At 37.0% G+C, this 20,296-nt stretch overlaps 2 protein-coding genes and 1 long non-coding RNA gene across 4 annotated transcripts in view; all 3 read left to right on the forward strand.

Annotated features, from left to right (window-relative positions):
- Positions 1 to 20,296, forward strand: part of LOC311096819 (uncharacterized protein) — a 291,191-nt gene that overhangs the window by 122,575 nt on the left and 148,320 nt on the right. The gene's annotated exons all lie outside the window — the stretch shown is intronic.
- Positions 125 to 1,911, forward strand: LOC311098121 (uncharacterized protein). The gene is made up of 4 exons (XM_084138201.1): positions 125 to 273; positions 483 to 547; positions 767 to 932; positions 1,179 to 1,911. Exons 2-4 carry the CDS (start codon positions 533 to 535, stop codon positions 1,490 to 1,492), a joined length of 495 nt encoding a protein of 164 aa, XP_083994327.1. The 5' UTR covers positions 125 to 273; positions 483 to 532; the 3' UTR covers positions 1,493 to 1,911.
- Positions 9,340 to 13,175, forward strand: LOC311096836. Its single transcript, XR_014609136.1, has 3 exons — positions 9,340 to 9,448; positions 12,040 to 12,208; positions 12,317 to 13,175. It is a non-coding gene; the product is annotated as an uncharacterized lncRNA (long non-coding RNA).

A 20,296-nucleotide genomic window follows, 5' to 3' on the forward strand; every position in this document is an offset into this window, starting at 1 on the left:
ACAGAGATGTTAGTGTACAAAGTATTGTAGTGAAACTGAAAGATAAATATGTATTAAAAAATCACTAACAAATGTGAACTTTCACTTTAACTATATATTATATCTCTGTGTTTTTTTCTAATAGATTTATGCAGAATCTGAACACAAGAGAAATGAATGCATGACAGGAATATATCTGGACCATCACAAACTACAGAAGAAGGACTTTATCTTTATATATTCAGTGTGATTTAATAAACTCTGGATTATTCTACATCTCTCTTCTTCTCACAGGCGAGAAACATGTTTCATATTTCATTTCTCATCTTTACTGAGGAGCTTTATCTTCATATGGATGACTGGATTATTTGCTATTTTATCACAAATGTTTTAAATTCTATATATTAAGTGCATGTTCTCTGTTAGATGATCTGAGTCTATATCATCAGTTCAGTCTCTGTATTATAATTATGATGATAACGGGTTGTTTTCTTCATTTTCAGTCTCTGTTGATCCAGTCGGAGCTGTAAAGTGTCGTTCTGATGAATCAAATATGATCAAACATGAGGTGAGAAGAGAAAGATGTTTATTATCAGGACTCACACATAAACTCACATTTCTATATTTGTCATTTCTCATCATCATTGATTATTCTGAATATTGTAGAGTTAATCTGAGATGCTGTAATAACACTGAGCTCATGCAGATGTTGATCAGGAGTTGATCTGATGTCTCGTGATATGATGTTATATCGCTTTAATGAAACTCTGTCTGTGTGATTGAACAGATTCAAATGAAGAGGAGAAAGAAAATCAGCAGAAATCACAGATCAGCAGAAAACAAGAAGACTGAGAGAAAAATGGAGGACAGAAATGAGACACAAACCAGTGGATCACCAGAGGAAAGAGGAGAGACACTTGATAGATGTGAGAGTATAGAAATAAAGCCATTCTGTGAGTGTTTGATTATTATTGAACTTTAATTCTTCATCACATTTTAGTTTTACTGTCAGATTTACTGTTGTTTTCTCTCCTGATATAAAGTGTCACATTCAGACAAATTCTTCAGACTGACTTTCAGCAGTTATTAAACATTTACAGATTGTGTTTAATTGACAGAAAAGTAATTGATTAAGAACATATTAAATGTATACATTCAAAGCAATGTATATGAGGATAATCTAATATGTATATTTCTAGTCTCCTGTGATCCAGACGAGCCTGTAAAGTTTGATTCTGATGTCAAAACTGAGGAGAGATTCTCATCAAACCCTTCATCATGTTCTCAAGATCATCTTCATCATCATCATCATCATCTTCATCATCATCATCATCTGTTCACTCCTGTCTTCTGGAATCTTCTACACACTCTTCTGAACACAAACACACTCATCAAGATCTTCTTTCTCAGTCTGAACTCTCATTGTTCTCCATCACTAATCAATACTATTGATCTACTGAAGCCACAGAAACATTTCAGGACTTTGACTGTGAGGAAACAGTGTTACTATTAACTACTATTAGTGTTAATATTCACCTCATATTAAAGGCAACATTATATTTGATAGTGTTTGGATGTTGTCTTTAATGCATAATGTACTGAGTTCTGATGCTGGACTGACTCGAGCCAATCACCTGAGCTGGAAATGTCACATGACCGACTCTAGAGCTGCAGGGAAATGACATCATGTCATCACTGATTGGCCGATGAATCAACACATCATCATCTATATACTGTAATCTGTACAATACTGTATAACACTGTAAGATAATATACTGTAATCATCTTTAATGTGTTCATTGTTTCTGCCTTAATGAATATCTGCCGTTAACCACTGTAACTCATGATTGTATTATCTGTATATTTCTGATGTATGGACGTTACTTTGTCACAGTATGTATAAGCACTATACAAATAAAGTGAAAATAAACCTAAACGTGTGAAATAAAGCGGCTCCAGATTGCCCTTTGACCCTGTCCTGCAGTCTCGTGTCTCCCTCTACAGGAGATCATCAGAATCACAGCAGAGTTAAAGAAGCTACAGATGAAAATGTGTTTTACAGCAACAAATGAAAACACTTACAGATTTCAGTTCATCAGGGAATATGAAAATCAACAAGTTGTAATTTGAAGGGAATCATTATTGAAGTCAAACACAAAGATGTCAAATGAGCGTCACTATAAAATATGACTTCTGCTGTTTTGATATTATTCTGAAGGTTTGAATGGTTTGATCAGAATCAAGATCTCTTTAGTTCCAGTGAATTCTGTGACGCTTCCAGCTTTAATATCATAAAGCAGCCTGTGATTATGATGATGAGTTTATGACAGAATCACTTTTATTCTCCGCTTTCTCCATCATGTGCTTCATCTGTCGTTTCACACAGAAGATCTCTCTGTTTCTCTTTCTGATAGAGTTAGAAACAGGGAATAATTGATGTTCTTCCCAGAGACTGTGTTTCTGGATTCTTCTGTTAGCAGAAGCTGATGATGATGTTTCATATCAGGCAAATCTCCATCAGCTCCTGATTCAACAATATGACAAACTCAGATCACTCATACATGCATTACAATCATGAGTCTCAGTATAATGTGTTTTCCTCATTTAAAAGCTCCTGAAAGATGTCATTTCTCTAGAAGATGAAAATAAATCCACACATTCATTCACACAGAACATACCTTAGTACTTCTTCAGATCAATATCTCCTCTGAATATCTGATGTGAGACGCAGCCGTATTGTTTCCTGAAGAGTTTCAAGAGTCTGAATGTTAAATGTAAAACTCAGATCTGATAAACTTCATCAGCTGCTCATTTAATCATCTCTGATTTATTAACACTGATTTCCATCAGCAGAACATTAGTGACTTTAACAGACGAACTGAAGCTGTTCAGAACAACAACAGATCAACACTTACTCAATACTCAATATCTACTGTTCACAAACACATCATAGTATACATTAAAGCAGAAGTTGCTAGAAGTTCAGTCATTCACACAACATGTAAAATCACATTATTATTTGTGAGTTGATAATGAATGACATTCAGTGAATTAAACTGAGAGAATGTCACTTGTTTAAAATAGAAATGAAGGCATTGTAAATAAATCTGTATGAGTGTGTGTTTTCTATTCCTCCTAACACACAGAATATGATCTGCAGTTTTCATCTTTGTCCACTAGATGTCAGAAGTAGATTTGAGGTGAAACTCAAAGGCCTTTAGTTTCAGGATCAGAGACAGTGAAGAGAAATCAGAGAATCTGATCTGAAGCTCAATGAGGATCATCATGTGTCTCATATGAAGCAGAAAGAGACTCTCATCTGATCAGATTATATTACAGGATCAGTCGCATAATCAGATTCATCACATTCATCAGAGAGATCATTACATTTCACAATATAAACTGATTCATATCAGATGAGTGTGAACAGAATAACGGCTGAAAGTCAATGTAAAACAATAAAGACAGTTTTAACATGTATAGTTACACTGTAATGTAAAATATGGACTCATATTCATGTTAATATTCTGATGATAGAAGAGATACAATAAGACGCACCAGATCAGGGGCTGCTGGCCAATAGAGGGCGCTAGGGATTACTTTTTAAAACAGCGCAGACAGATCCAGCATGGACAGTTACCGGAGTGAGGGACCTATCTGAGAAAGTAACTAAACACTAAACAGTTTGAGTTCAATTTCAAATGCAAATGGAAAGCTTGTGCAATCTGTTTGTTTTTTGTGTAAGAATGCCTCAGCCTTGTAATATGGCATTAAATAATTACTGACTTTTTGACAGAGCACTGGTATCATGCAGTTTGTGTTAAATTGTGTTTGGGTGGTTAATAATAATAATAATAATTATTATTATTATTATTATTATTATTTATATAGCGCCTTTCCAACGTCCAAGGTCGCTTTACAAAGGTATGTAAAGGCAGTGCTTCTCAAACTGGGGTACGTGAGGTGACAGAAGGGGCTGCGGGAACAAAATGCTGAATGCCGTTCATTTAATTTTACCCCACCTTAAAATAAGATTTAAACTGAGCATGCATTTCTATCAGGTAAAATGCTGTAAATATATGACATACGATCAAATTACCTCATCTTTAATAACAAACGACGTTAACAAACGAAATATTAATGTTAAGTGATGTTCATTTTCAACACAGTTGTCAGTATTTTTACAACAAAATAATAGCTCCAACGAAAGCAACAGCAGTGTTTGTGAAAGAATCATTAGAGTCAATGATTCAATGATTAATTCATAAATACAATTTGCTTCATTTCTGAATGAATGACTCGATGACTCTCCACCTACTGGCGGTTTTAATTTAATATTTAAAAGCATCACTTAGTTTTTACCATCATTGCATATTCAATACACATACCAAGGGCAGAAAGTAGGCCTAATATACAGAGGTCACTTACAAAGTTAGGTTAAGACACAAACAAAGAGGGATTCAAACAAATTGCATATCAATAACAGTGTAGAATTTACAGACTGTGAGCCGAAGTGTAATATTCAGATAAATAATGTGTTTTTGGAGGAGAGAAGGGTGGATGTTTGACGGATGTCTTGAGGAAGAGCATTCCACAACCTCGGAGCCACTACGCTAAAAGACTCCCATGGTTACCAGACTATTGACACCGGCTGAATATGACACAGCCCCACCGAAGATATTTTTCACCAGCCGCCACTGTCCAGAAGAGACTGTAGTTCCACTGAGAAATGCGAGATAATGAAGAAAAAACTCTAATCCCAAGATAATTAAACTGGTCTCTGACTGGGATCGTAGTGGGAAAGCCTGAGTCTCTGATTTAGCAGCTAAGCTAAGCTAAATTACTGATTTTAAAAATTACTAAATTTTTTTTAGTTATTGAAATTACTGACAAATTTCCCTCTGGGACAATAAAGTAAAGCTGAACTTTAACCTTAAAAATATAAAACAATAATTTTGTCCAAATATAAATGTTATATTTCTTTGCGAAAAACAAAAACCAAAAAAAACTTTTAATGTGCTTAGTGTTCACTAGTTACCCAACACATATCACAAAAATATGATACTGGATTTAAAATTTTGATAGAAATCACAAAAAAACGTTATATTATTCTGTAATCTCTGATATGGTGTTGGCAGTAACTTGAACTGAAACAAGGCACTAGTGCTTAAAAGTAGACTATTAATAAATAAGTTAAGTTTAATAAGTAGTTATTAATTAATAATTAATACGTTAATAATTTATATGAATTATTAATAATTAATAAGTAGACTAAACAAATAAATACATGGTTGTCTTTCTCTGTGTTTGTAAAGGGATCTTTGACCCAAAAATGATCATTCTGTCCTCATACTCGCCCTCATGTTCAAAACCTGTATGATTTTCTCTCTTCAGTGAAGCATAAAAGATGTTTTGAAGATTCTTCTTTTGTGGACCGCAGAACAAATGCATACAGTCAGACTCTCTAACTCGTAGACCACAACTGAATGATATGAAACTGAAAAACACAAAGGTGTGGCTGCAACTGACAGGAATAAACCAAACTCCACTGAGAAACACTTCATTTGCATTGCCCATAGACATTATACTAACTATAAGTAACTTTGCAACTACATATACACTAGCAGTCATTAGAGTATTAGTAGTGGTCAGTCATTAGAGTATAGTGGTCAGTCATTAGAGTATTAGTAGTGGTCAGTCAGAGTATTAGTAGTGGTCAGTCATTAGAGTATTAGTAGTGGTCAGTCGGTCAGTCATTAGAGTATTAGTAGTGGTCAGTCATTAGAGTATTAGTAGTGGTCAGTCATTAGAGTATTAGTAGTGGTCAGTCAGAGTATTAGTAGTGGTCAGTCATTAGAGTATTAGTAGTGGTCAGTCATTAGAGTATTAGTAGTGGTCAGTCGGTCAGTCATTAGAGTATTAGTAGTGGTCAGTCATTAGAGTATTAGTAGTGGTCAGTCATTAGAGTATTAGTAGTGGTCAGTCAGAGTATTAGTAGTGGTCAGTCATTAGAGTATTAGTAGAGGTCAGTCATTAGAGTATTAGTAGTGGTCAGTCGGTCAGTCATTAGAGTATTAGTAGTGGTCAGTCATTAGAGTATTAGTAGAGGTCAGTCATTAGAGTATTAGTAGTGGTTGGTCAGTCATTAGAGTATTAGTAGTGGTCAGTCATTAGAGTATTAGTAGAGGTCATTAGAGTATTAGTAGAGGTCAGTCATTAAGAGTATTAGTAGAGGTCAGTCAGAGTATTAGAGTATTAGTAGAGGTCAGTCATTAGAGTATTAGTAGAGGTCAGTCATTAGAGTATTAGTAGAGGTCAGTCATTAGAGTATTAGTAGTGGCCAGTCATTAGAGTATTAGTAGTGGTCAGTCATTAGAGTATTAGTAGTGGTCAGTCATTAGAGTATAGTGGTCAGTCATTAGAGTATTAGTAGTGGTCAGTCAGAGTATTAGTAGTGGTCAGTCATTAGAGTATTAGTAGAGGTCAGTCATTAGAGTATTAGTAGTGGTCAGTCAGAGTATTAGTAGTGGTCAGTCATTAGAGTATTAGTAGTGGTCAGTCAGAGTATTAGTAGTGGTCAGTCATTAGAGTATAGTGGTCAGTCATTAGAGTATTAGTAGTGGTCAGTCATTAGAGTATAGTGGTCAGTCATTAGAGTATTAGTAGTGGTCAGTCAGAGTATTAGTAGTGGTCAGTCATTAGAGTATAGTGGTCAGTCATTAGAGTATTAGTAGTGGTCAGTCAGAGTATTAGTAGTGGTCAGTCATTAGAGTATTAGTAGAGGTCAGTCATTAGAGTATTAGTAGTGGTCAGTCAGAGAATTAGTAGTGGTCAGTCATTAGAGTATTAGTAGTGGTCAGTCAGAGTATTAGTAGTGGTCAGTCATTAGAGTATTAGTAGTGGTCAGTCATTAGAGTATTAGTAGTGGTCAGTCGGTCAGTCATTAGAGTATTAGTAGTGGTCAGTCATTAGAGTATTAGTAGAGGTCAGTCATTAGAGTATTAGTAGTGGTCAGTCATTAGAGTATTAGTAGTGGTCAGTCATTAGAGTATTAGTAGTGGTCAGTCAGAGTATTAGTAGTGGTCAGTCATTAGAGTATTAGTAGAGGTCAGTCATTAGAGTATTAGTAGTGGTCAGTCGGTCAGTCATTAGAGTATTAGTAGTGGTCAGTCATTAGAGTATTAGTAGAGGTCAGTCATTAGAGTATTAGTAGTGGTTGGTCAGTCATTAGAGTATTAGTAGTGGTCAGTCATTAGAGTATTAGTAGAGGTCATTAGAGTATTAGTAGAGGTCATTAGAGTATTAGTAGAGGTCAGTCATTAAGAGTATTAGTAGAGGTCAGTCAGAGTATTAGAGTATTAGTAGAGGTCAGTCATTAGAGTATTAGTAGAGGTCAGTCATTAGAGTATTAGTAGAGGTCAGTCATTAGAGTATTAGTAGTGGCCAGTCATTAGAGTATTAGTAGTGGTCAGTCATTAGAGTATTAGTAGAGGTCAGTCATTAGAGTATTAGTAGTGGTTGGTCAGTCATTAGAGTATTAGTAGTGGTCAGTCATTAGAGTATTAGTAGAGGTCATTAGAGTATTAGTAGAGGTCATTAGAGTATTAGTAGAGGTCAGTCATTAAGAGTATTAGTAGAGGTCAGTCAGAGTATTAGAGTATTAGTAGAGGTCAGTCATTAGAGTATTAGTAGTGGTCAGTCATTAGAGTATTAGTAGAGGTCAGTCATTAGAGTATTAGTAGAGGTCAGTCATTAGAGTATTAGTAGTGGTCAGTCATTAGAGTATTAGTAGAGGTCAGTCATTAGAGTATTAGTAGAGGTCAGTCATTAGAGTATTAGTAGTGGTTGTACTGTGTCAACGAGTCAAAAGAGTCAAACTAATCAAACGAGTATTAGTAGAGGTCAGTCATTAGAGTATTAGTAGAGGTCAGTCATTCGATTATTAGTAGTGGTCAGTCATTAGAGTATTAGTAGTGGTCAGTCATTAGAGTATTAGTAGAGGTCAGTCATTAGAGTATTAGTAGAGGTCAGTCATTTGAGTATTAGTAGTGTTAGTCATTAGAGTATTAGTAGAGGTCAGTCATTAGAGTATTAGTAGAGGTCAGTCATTAGAGTATTAGTAGTGTTAGTCAGAGTATTAGTAGTGGTCAGTCATTAGAGTATTAGTAGTGTTAGTCATTAGAGTATTAGTAGTGGTCAGTCATTAGAGTATTAGTAGTGTTAGTCATTAGAGTATTAGTAGATGATGAAAGAAGACCCGGAGTCAGAATTATAATAAATTAAAGAAAAGTTTTACTGAAGATAGTTTGCAGTTTCATCAGCAGAAAGAAAGCTGGCAAGAAAAAAAGTATTTTGCTAAATATGTGTTCTATATTACATAGGCCTATTTATTATATTTTTACTTATATCATTAAATAAAGTTGTTATTATAATAAAAAACATATTTAATTTGAGTTATTTTTAACCTTAAATAATACTACCATCTGATAGGGCTGTCTATGTTTACAACATTAGGTGAGTTGTTTTTTTCTTGAGAAAAATTTACGCCTATCTCGAGTACCTAAAATTTATACAAATGAGTCAATATTAAATCAAATCACAATAATTTAATTGAATTGAAATAATAAAAAAGTGTAGCTTACCAGAAATTGTACCATGCACCATAACATTAACATATCATTTTACACTTGAACCTTAAACCTGAAATGGGCACTTTTTGTGACAGCAACATTTTTGATCAAAGATGTGGCTTAACTTCAGAATTTGAACTAAAATCAGTATTCATATGATTGCTCTGAACATTTCTGACTAAGTTCAACAAACATTAAATTACTTATTCATAAACTTAAAAAAATTAATTAATACAAATTGAGACTAGGGTAACAGGGTTGAAGATGGTAACGGGGTTGAAGAGACAAATAGAGCTACATATATACATGGTTGTTTTTTTACTCAAATTCACTGTAAGATTTTCTATAAACGCAAGTTATAAATACCCTAGGGGCTAAGACCCCCCTGTCCTCCAAACCTAGTGACGTCCCTGTATTAAAGAATACATGAAAATAACATTTCAGTAATCATACTGGGAACTTCTATAACAAAGTAAAATCTACAGAGAAGTCATTCAACTCATTTGATATTTAGAAGGAAAAATATTGCTTAATACCTTGATTATAATCACTCATATTTATAATATGAGTGATTATAATCCCCCTGATATTGTCACTAGAACCATTGTACGGCTTGCCATAGAAGTGCACCAACAGCAACGGGAAGTGAATGATGAGCTTTTGCATCATTATCTGGACGACTATTGGCTGAAAAATATGGAGTCAGATGACGTAATATTCCGGGTGTAACAGCAGATGGTAACAGCACGCGCTGGAGGCTGGAGGGAACTGTCGGTCATTGCGCTGCAGGCAGAAACTCATGCGGTCGACCGGCTCTGGAGGAAAGAGACTAAACGCCGGTAAGATTTAACGGCCATCATTTTCTAATCAGCTACTCGTACACTACTATACGCTTATTACCTCAGAGCTCCTTTACGAGGGGATTGTTTTTTTGTTTTTTTAAATCTCGTTTACTGCGACTTTATAGATGAATGAAACTAGATAAAGGGTGCGCTAGCTGGCTAACATCAGGGTGCTTCATCAAATCTGTTTATTATACGTCATTACTGGGTCTGAATGATAATTAGAGTGTGTAAATTGACTTGAGTACAGAATTAATCGATATGTATGAAGGTAATATCATGTCACAAAGAATCGCATGCGCCGGGTAAGATTTGTGAAAGTGTAGGCTATAAGATTGCAAGCGTAAATTAAATTTGCATGTGCAAGATAAGATTTGTAAAGGTGTAAATCGCCTTTCAAGTGTAAGAAAAAATATATAATACAGAATGTTTAAAAGCAGCTTCACAATGATGAACAGGGCGTAATGACCATTAAACTTCAATAAATGAGAGAAATTCATTCTGCTGTAAAGCATCTCTATAGAAGATAGGGGAGACTGGGGACAGTTGCAGCATGTCATTTTTCTCCAATCAGAAACAAGCTAGAGTGATGACACTCATACTGCACATGCACAGTTAGAAGTTAGACCCTCCCCCCACCAAGAAGACAGTAGACATATTCAACATCTGCTGCTGCATTTATTGAACAAAACTTGTTTTGGAGGTATGAAAGTAAATTTTTTCACAAGATATATTTTTGTCATACTGTCCTGACATTTTGTATGAACAAAACTTACTTAGTTTGAATTATTGTTGTGTTGACTTCTAAGTGCCATGGTTAGCATGTGTCAGAGTCAGTGTGTCTAGTAGGCGTATGATGTTCTGTCATGGCTCATGGCTGATAGGGTTCGGGACGGTTGCAACAAGTTATAAATTGCATGTTTAATAAAAGTTTGTTGCATTGTAAATTGTTCAGTTCTTCCTGTCTGACACTGAAATATGCAGAGATTGAATATCATCTGTAACACCTGATCACTGAATCTGTGTAGGCCTTTGTTCTACACATACACTAACAAAACTCAATAACTGTTATTTGATAAATATGACTAAATAAATAAATAATAGGCTACAATAATATTATTTAAATAAATAATACTATAATATTATAGTAGGCCTAAAATAGTTAATATTTTCAGAATGCTATGCTCATTGAGACAAAAAGCTGAAGTTAATTAGTGAAATTGAAGGTATTTTTAACGTGTTGCAACCGTCCCCTGGGTCAGACTCAGTTACAACTTCTGGCTTCTTCAAATAAATACTGTGAACGATATGTAATATGTAATCATCTTTATATGCTATGGGTAATTAGCAGACAGATGCAAGTTTAATATATACAAATTTGCTTTGTCTAATGTCTAGTCCAAATAGTCTCTGAGTAACTGAGAGAAATGCAAAAAGTGTTGCAACTGTCCCCGGTCTCCCCTACTAAGAAGTGTCATTATTCAGATCAGTGTTGATTCAGTTCAATTCAATAACTGTAATTTCGGACTTTTTTTCCCTCAGAATTCCGAGTTTATATCTCACAATTCTGAGGGGAGGAAAAGAAAACCTTGGAATTAAATTGCAAAAAAAATAAAGTCAGAATTACAGGGTATAAACTTGCAATTATGAGGCAAAAAACTTTTGCAATTCTGACTTCTAAATTCTTTTTCTCTGAATTATGAGATATAAACTTGCAATTGCGAATTATGAAGTCCAATTTGTGAGATAATCTTGCAGCTGCGAGTAAAAAAATGCAGAATTGTTAGATAAAAAGTCACAGGTCCCTTTTTTATTTTTTCATTCAATGGCGGAAACAAGATTCCATAATGAGCAGATCCACAGAAAACGACAGTTTCGTTATTCAGCTTTAATAGCGATTCAGTTCAGTTCAAAAACAGTGTAGATGTTGCAAAATTCATCAATTATGAAACTATGTCCAATCAGTGGTGTCATCATTCAGCTCACTTCAGTTAAAGTTTTGTTTTCATCCAATAGTGTGTTGAGCTTCACAAACTACAGAATAATTAGCGAGTAATAATGTGACGAGAGAGAAAAACGGTGAATAAAAAGTTACGATCTAACAAACCAAAACAAGGAAAAGATGCAGAGTCTAGTCAGACACAACAGCATTAATAGCAGTGAACCAAACTGAGTATTTATGATGTTTAATATCAAGCACTGTATGTATCTTTATTTATGAACAGTGTTTCATCTTCTAGTGTCTGAATGTGCAAAACTATAACTTTTCATTCACTCGATATAGGAAGAGCATTATTTACATTATATAAATCATTTACATAATTCACTCCATAAACTATAACTCATACCATGGAGCCCAAGACTGGTTTCCCCATTATGATGAATACGCAGATTCCAGACGCACACATAAACTCACATTTCTATATTTGTCATTTGTCATCATCATTGATTATTGTGAATATTGTAGAGTTAATCTGAGATGCTGTAATAACACTGAGCTCATGCAGATGTTGATCAGGAGTTGATCTGATGTCTCGTGATATGATGTTATATCGCTTTAATGAAACTCTGTCTGTGTGACTGAACAGATTCAAATGAAGAGGAGAAAGAAAATCAGCAGAAATCACAGATCAGCAGAAAACAAGAAGACTGAGAGAAAAATGGAGGACAGAAATGAGACACAAACCAGTGAATCACCAGAGGAAAGAGGACAGAGACTTGTGAGACGTGGCAGTATGAAGAGACTAAAGCCACACTGTGAGTGGTTGATTATTATTATATCTTTCATCACATTTTAGTCGGTTTTAAATTGAGAACATAATCTATATAAATGAGGATAGTCTGATATATATTTGTGATTTCTAGTCTCCTGTGACCCAGACGAGCCTGTAAAGTTTGATTCTGATGTCAAAACTGAGGAGAGATTCTCATCAAACCCTTCATCATGTTCTCGAGAACAGTTCACTCTCAGGAAAAAGGGTACAAAAGCTGTCACTGTGGCGGTACCTTTTCAAAAGGTACATCTTTGTACCTAAAGAGTGCATATAAGTCCCTCAAAGGTACATATTGGTACCAAACGTGTACATATTAGTACTTAATGGTACATATTAGAACCCTTTTGAAGGGTACTGTCCCAGTGACAGCTTTTGTACCTTTTTTTCTGAGAGTGTTGTGTTGTGTTTAGGATTTGTATATATTTCTGTATATATATTTTTGTATCGAAATTTTGTATGACAAAGTTAGACAGAAATCTGTCGTTGTATTTTGAATATTTAAGTATATTTCATCTGGACAGTTTACATATTTAGTTAAATTTTCATATTTATAAATTATACAATTAACAAGCAAGTAATATTCACTTCATATTGACAAGAGCATTAAATTGTACAGTGTTTGGCCAAATCTTGTGTATATTTTTCTGGCTTTAGTCACATGGCATTAATACTGTAGTTCAGAGACTGACTGCATCTAAAGGGTCAGTGGACCTTTAATAAAATATTATGTATAATAATATAATATACATTCTTTCTGGATCTTTTCTTTTCATATCAAGCAAATCTCCATAATCTCCTCATTCAAGAATATGTGAAATATGTCATCATTGGTCATAAATCCATAACAAATAATACACATTATACTTCTTCCTTTATAAAAAGCAACTGAAAGATGATATTTATTTCTGTATGGAAGATTTCAGAGATGAAAATAAAAACTTACAAATGACAAATATTTTGGTTTCTCTTTGAGCTTCAGATTAAATAGATCAGTGTCATATATTCTGGAAACAGTCTTTATCACAATACTTGACTATATGTGGTGTTTTCAGCTGATGTTTAAAGCACTTTTTTCTAACGTTTTGCAAACTTGATCTACAGGTTTTGTAAACTCAAGAGCGGAAGGTTTTTATCCCGTGATACAGGAGGTTTTATTCATGAGTGGGTTTGATAATATAAATCAGTTCATCTTTCATGACCTTTCATTCCCATCACACTTTCAGTTAATAACAGACAATGAAACATGTATGACCCACAAAAGCAACACACTTGATGAGATGAAACTCTTGCTTTAAGCCTCTACATGTATAATTACAAAATGTAAAAATACAATAGAATTAAATGTATTCAAAACTAAACTAAAGATTAGCCGTGACTCCAAACTTATGTAATCCTTGAGATATTTATGTGAAGAAACATCATTCAGCCTTTTGTTGTGTCCTACAGATGTCTAGGGGTTTTCTTAACAGAGCGTCACAGAATGAAGGTTTGAAGAGCATTTGTCTGCTCTGCCACAGCAACACTACAACACGATCCTGTAACACCTTTATTCAAAGACTCTTAACATATCACAGTTTAGAGAATACAACTCAGGGAGGAAACAAAGATTTCAGAAGCGGACAATGCCAAAAGAACAAACTAAAGTTTAGTCTACCTGAGAGTTAAACAACAACAGTAAAGCATTCAATAGACAAGCAGTGAGACAACAGTCCTGTAGATGAAGAGAACCTGTAGATTTTTTAACCTGTTAATGAGCTTTCTAGATGTTTGACACTGAAACACAAGAGATGAATCTGGATCCTGTTATATTACAGGACTAGTGTTAGTTTTAATATATAATCAGCTTTATGAGGATAAACTGGTTTTAGAGAGAATGAAAGAGTTCGATGATTTTGAGATGATGAAAAACAAGTATGAAAATGTGGATTAGTTATAAGTGTGTACAGTATAATAAATGAAGTGCTGTGTAAGCTAATTAATGCTGATAGAGTTAGAAACGGAATAATTTATGTTCTTCCCAGAGACTGTGTTTCTGGATTCTTCTGTTAGCAGAAGCTGATGATGATGTTTCATATCAGGCAAATCTCCATCAGCTCCTGATTCAACAATATTAATAAATTCACGTATCAGTCATAAATGCATGATTCTCATATGATTTCCTCATTTAAAAGCTACTGAAAGATGTAATTTATGTAGAAGATGCTTGATGAAAATAAATCAACACATTCTCAGTAAATAGGCCGTATCTTTTTAACAGTTGTGAAGTAATAACTTCTTCAAAACAATATCTCCTCTGAATATCTGATGTGAGACGCAGCCGTATTGTTTCCTGAAGAGTTTCAAGAGTCTGAATGTTAAATGTAAAACTCAGATCTGATAAATTCCATCAGCTGCTCATTTAATCATCTCTGATTTATTAACACTGATTTCCATCAACAGAACATTAACACTTTCCCCGCCAGAGATTTTTTTAAAGGCCTTTGAGTTTCACCTCAAATCTACTTCTGACATCTAGTGGACAAAGATGAAAACTGCAGATCATATTCTGTGTGTTAGGAGGAATAGAAAACACACACTCATACAGATCTATTTACAATGCCTTCTGTAACGAGGTTCAGATGTTATGGGAAGAAGGAGGCGGGAACCGGCGAACATTCAAATATTTTAATAAATAAATAAACCAATACAAAAATGAAAGTATAAGCCAGCAGCCCCTCACGGACGACGGCTGGCAACACAAAACAAAAACAAAACATCAAATAAAACACAGGCCTGTTTCTCTCTCGCTCTGTTCCTCCGTGAGAGATACGAGACCGGTGCGTCGCACAGGTGTCACTCATCATTAATCACGCCACCGGCGTCGTGCCGCTCTCCCACGGCCCTCGGCCTCGTCCTGCTCGCCACACCTTCATTTCTATTTTAAACAAGTGACATTCTCTCAGTTTAATTCACTGAATGTCATTCATTATCAACACACAAATAATAATGTGATTTTACATTTTGTTTGAAATGTCAGAACAAGCACTTTTGATCATTTTCCAAACACTTTCATGGCGCCCAGAATATTGTGTTGTATGGATATCTGAACACGCAATTTATCAACAATATATCAATATACATTATTTAAATATATTAAAATATTTTATTTAAATCGTTTAAATAAATAATGCCTGCCCGATAATCTTTCCCTTTTATGCATCAGGTGGAGTTGCGAAGAGACAGTTTTTTCAAACCAGCTGTGAAGCTTCAAATGTCATCAATCACGTGGTACTGTCATTTCAACACAAGCATCCATACAATACAAGCATCCATTCAGTGTGTGGTACAAAAGTGCTTTGAAAACTGTGTCGGAGCGTCAGTATCAGCCGTCCATCACTGCAGATATAAGACCAGCATCAGGCTCTAATAGGATTAGAGTAAGACTATGTTGATGGTGTGTGTGGCTTGGAAAAGACATGTACCTGTGTGAAACTGAGAAGATTAAGTTTTTTTGTTTTGAGCTGAAGAGATTTAATTTAACCTTCTGTTTGATTATTAAACACACCTGCATACTGAAGAGACTGTTGAAGCGGTGTTTACTGGGAAATTGCACAAACTAAAGATCCTGAACCTCTCGTGCGGTCACATATGGTGGAGAATGGTGGAGAACGACTGCTGATGTTCCAGAGTGACGTGGAGAACCTCACAAGCCTGTTTTCTAAGCTAAGTACACCATACATTGATTGTAAAATGGAGGAGTTACTGAAAAAAAATGACAGAGTAATAAAATCCAGCAGCAAATCCAAGCTGCCTTACTGGAGGAACAAAAGCAGGTTAATAACCTTAAAGTTAGAGAATTTAAACTGAAACAAGCCCAAGATGTTAGCAGGATACAGGCTAGTGACTTTATTCCTAAAATGGGAGAGAATGATTATGTCGAACGACAAAAGATCAATGGGCCAAAGTATTGTCACAGAAAGCCTTCCTAGATCTAGACCAAACACTGGCCAAAAGTTATGACCCTTTATACTGCAACAATATACAGAGCAACAACACGAGCAGGCGAGGGTTAAAGTCAGTAATCTGGAAGACGAGCTTCAGTTTCCACACAAGTTAACCTAACTCAAACACAAGTCGAGCTTTAGTTTTCACCCACACAACTCAAACTCAAACACAAGACGAGCTTCAGTTTCCACTGACCACTCAAACATTAGTCCCAAACACTTACAGCTTCTGGTGCCAGAGACACAGATAAACACAGAGAGACAGTGTGAGTGATTACGTGAATAATTTCCACATGAACATAAAGATCATTCTGACTGACTTTGACACAAATCTGACACATTTATTTTGTTAATGATGAAAAGAAACACTAAAGATGATCAGATCTGTCTTTTAACAAACTTGATCATCTTGATCTGCTGATACTGTCATGTTTGTGTGTGTGTGTGTGTGTGTGTGTGTGTGTGTGTGTGTGTGTGTGTGTGTGTGCGTGTGTATGTGTATACATTTTTGTGGTAAAATCTTTGTGTGTATTTTTACACGCAAAAACTAGACTACACCACTGTTCTGTTTGCTGTTGTGATGTTGATGTGCAGACCTGACACACATCACTGAGAGTGCAGTTTGCATTTTGAGAAAGTGTCAGGTTGACTCAGCTCATTCTTGTTTGTTGCATATAGGCAGCGTAGGAAGGTTTGGTTTAAATAGATTTGTGTTTCAAAAAAGGTGAGACTCACACATCATAATCAGAGAGTACTTGTGACACATGATCCTGTTTTCTCTAAAGCTGTGTTAATATTTGTCTAACCAGCAGAATTTTCACCACATTCACTGTTTTTTCATATTGTGCATGTTTTGAATTAATCTCTGTAATGAAGCTTTACAGAACTGTATGATTTAACACTGATAATAATTATTTAATATTAGAACACAATGTATATAAGTTTAAGAAAATACAGAAATATGAACTGGAATGAAATATTTTTTTAGAATGACTTTTCAGAATTAATTTCACCGTAATGAATCTGTACTGTCGAACGTGTACAAATAAATATGAATATGTGTTTATTGAAACAGTTTGTTTATTTTCTTGCTGTATTTTGTGTTTCTATGACTGAACCTCAGTGAGAAAAGTTAGTTCCCTTTCGTAAAGGGAACTCCTGCTGCATTGATACTCGATACTTTGGGGAATGCCTTCGGCATGAAGCGTCTGAAGTCAACTATGGTACTATTCCAATCCTGATTGGTGCAACATCATTACGTCACTCATGACGTCGCATGTGACGGTGATCCGGAAGCTATAAAACGGTCACAGGAACCAGAAAATGTTAGCTTCTGGTCTTCAGAAAGCGCTATATGTCAAACTGTCTGTTCTATTTGGTGTTGTTTGTCACTTGTGAAAGTATATATTGTTATGGCGAATAAGGAGAAACTATTCAGGCAGTGTGCGTCCCCTTGCCCGCGTTATTTAAGCGAGGGTGACACACACTCGCTTTGTGTAGTTTGTCTGGGAGTGGAGCATGCACAGGCAGCGCTCGAGGGCGCTGTCTGTGCTAACTGTGAAACACTGCAGACTCGGTCGCAACCTCTATGCCGGAGTCTGCCATTTTTTCCCGATCTCCACACCGAGGTGTCGAGATCGTGGAATAAGCCCTTCTCCTCCAGAATATCTGGCCCCAATGTACAGTTATATTCCAATATAATGGGTGCCAGGGAGGAGGGCTATGGGATGATGCCCAGGGTTGAGGAGTCATTTGCTTCCCATCTCTCCCCTGACGCTGCGTCATCCCTGCGGGCTCCGGCGCTTCCCACTAAGCCCTGCCGTACAACATCGGCCTTAGTTGGGAAGGCATATATGGACGACAGCGGGGAGGTCGCCCTCGACGACATCAGAGAGATGCGTCGAGTGGTTGACTTGTCTCTCCGGGCTACCAAGGAGACGGCCCGTGCCATCGGCCGCTCCATGGCAGCACTGGTAGCCACGGAGAGACATCTGTGGCTGAATCTGTCGGGCATCGGGGACAAGGACAGGGCTTGTCTCCTCTGCCCCAGTTTCGCCTTCTGGCCTTTTCGGCGACGGTGTCAACAATGTCGTCGATAGGTTTCAGGAGGCGAAACGACAGTCAGCCGCATTCAAAGAGCTTATCCCCCGCCGTCGTTCCAGGTCTCGTGGGTCTGCTGCCAGGGGGCAGTCCCATGAGGCCGCCGCCAGCTCCTCACACCTGCTGAGGCAGAAGGAGAGTGTTGCCTCTCGCGCTCCCCCCCCCCCAAGGGGCCTGGAGTCAGAGGCAACACTCTCAGCCGAAGCCTTCCAAGCCGAAAACAGATCTGAGGACTGTTATTCAGGCGAGGAAGGCGTCGGCTAAGAGCCGTGACGGGAGGTTCAGGCCTCTGAGGGCGTCCCCCTCCGCGTGGGCTTTTTAAAACTTCGCCCCGCGGAGCCCTCAGGAAATTGATGTTGCTTCCTGCCGTCAAGTGCGCTTCGGGACGCATTGACTTCTAGCGAATGTATTTCACAGAGTGTTCCTATGAAATCTATGGCCCTGAAACTTCGCTACCTCTCACGCGGCCTGTAGAAAAAATGATTCGGTTAGTTCCTGCCAGAAGATTGCTTCAGGTCACCGAAAATAAAGATAAAAATGAAAATAAAACACCTGAGGTCAGTCCTGAGAGACTGATTCCCTTAGTAGATTATTTAGACACCTGGAAAGGTCTTCAAAATATATCTCAGTGGGTCTTGAGTACAGTCGACAAGGGATATAGAATCCAGTTCCAGTATAGACCACCTAAATTTAGTGGTGTTATTTATACGCTGGTATCTCCTGATCAGGCTCAGGTGATGGAAGATGAAGTTCAGACTCTCTTAGCTAAGGAGGCCATAGAATATGTGCCCTTAGAGCAGAGGGATTCCGGGTTCTACAGCCGGTACTTCATAGTTCCAAAGAAGGATGGTGGGCTGCGTCCCATTATAGATCTTAGGGTATTGAATAAATCTTTGAGGAGATTTAAGTTCAAAATGTTAACTATACCTATGATCGTTCAACAAATCAGATCCGAGGACTGGTTTGTGACGATAGATCTTAAGGATGCATATTTCCATCATTCCACAACACAGGAAGTTTCTTAGATTCGCTTTTGGGGGAAAAGCTTATCAATATAGGGTTCTTCCTTTCGGCCTAGCCTTATCCCCTCGCACCTTCACTAAATGTATGGATGCATCCCTTGCTCCATTGAGACTTCAGGCGATTCGTATCTTAAATTACATAGATGACTGGCTTATTTTGGCTCAGTCGAAAGAACTGGCAATTCAACATCGAGATGTTGTCTTTCGTCATCTGAGGTGCTTGGGGTTGAGACTCAATGTGAAGAAAAGTTCCTTAACTCCTCTTCAGAGGACTACGTTCCTGGGAGTAGAGTGGGACTCAGTTACGATGCGGGCACAATTGTCTCCTGCTCGTATTAATACTATCTTAAACACAATGAAGAGTATTAGGTTAGGCTAGGCTATCACTGTCAAACACTTTCAAAGAGTTTTGGGTCTTATGGCTGCAGCTTCCACGGTAATACCCTTTGGTCTGCTCCATATGAGGGCCTTGCAGTGGTTGCTCAGGAACAAGGGATTTTCTCCTCTGGGAAACCCTTTTCGCACGATCAGAGTTACACGCAGATGCCTTCGTTCTCTTGTCATGTGGAAGAAACTATGGTTCCTCTCTCAAGGCCCGGTTTTGGGAGCACCATGTCAGAGAAAAACTCACATGGCATATTAATCGCTTGGAGATGTTGGCCGTATTTTTTGCCCTGAGGCACTTCCTTGTAGACCTCAGAGGCCATCATGTTCTTGTTGGGACAGACAATATGTCGGTGGTCTCTTATATCAACCGCCAAGGAAGTTTGAGATCTCGCCCTCTTTGTAGACTGGCGCATCAAATTCTTCTTTGGTCCCAGGACAAATTTCTCTCTGTCAGATCTATTTATATTCCTGGGGTTGAAAATATGGGAGCAGACATCCTGTCGAGGCAGGGGCTGAGGCCCGGGGAATGGCGGCTCCACCCTGAAGTGGTTGAGCTTATATGGAGAGAGTTTGGCCGGG

The sequence above is a fragment of the Abramis brama genome, assembly GCF_963993115.1.
Source record: "Abramis brama genome assembly, chromosome: 15".
Classification (NCBI taxonomy): domain Eukaryota; kingdom Metazoa; phylum Chordata; class Actinopteri; order Cypriniformes; family Leuciscidae; genus Abramis; species Abramis brama.

Excerpts from the sequence above, each read along its gene's own strand:
- LOC311098121 (XM_084138201.1), top strand. Across the intron at positions 933-1,178 it reads TATAGAAATAAAGCCATTCT|TCTCCTGTGATCCAGACGAG; the intron begins GTGAGTGTTTGA and ends GTATATTTCTAG.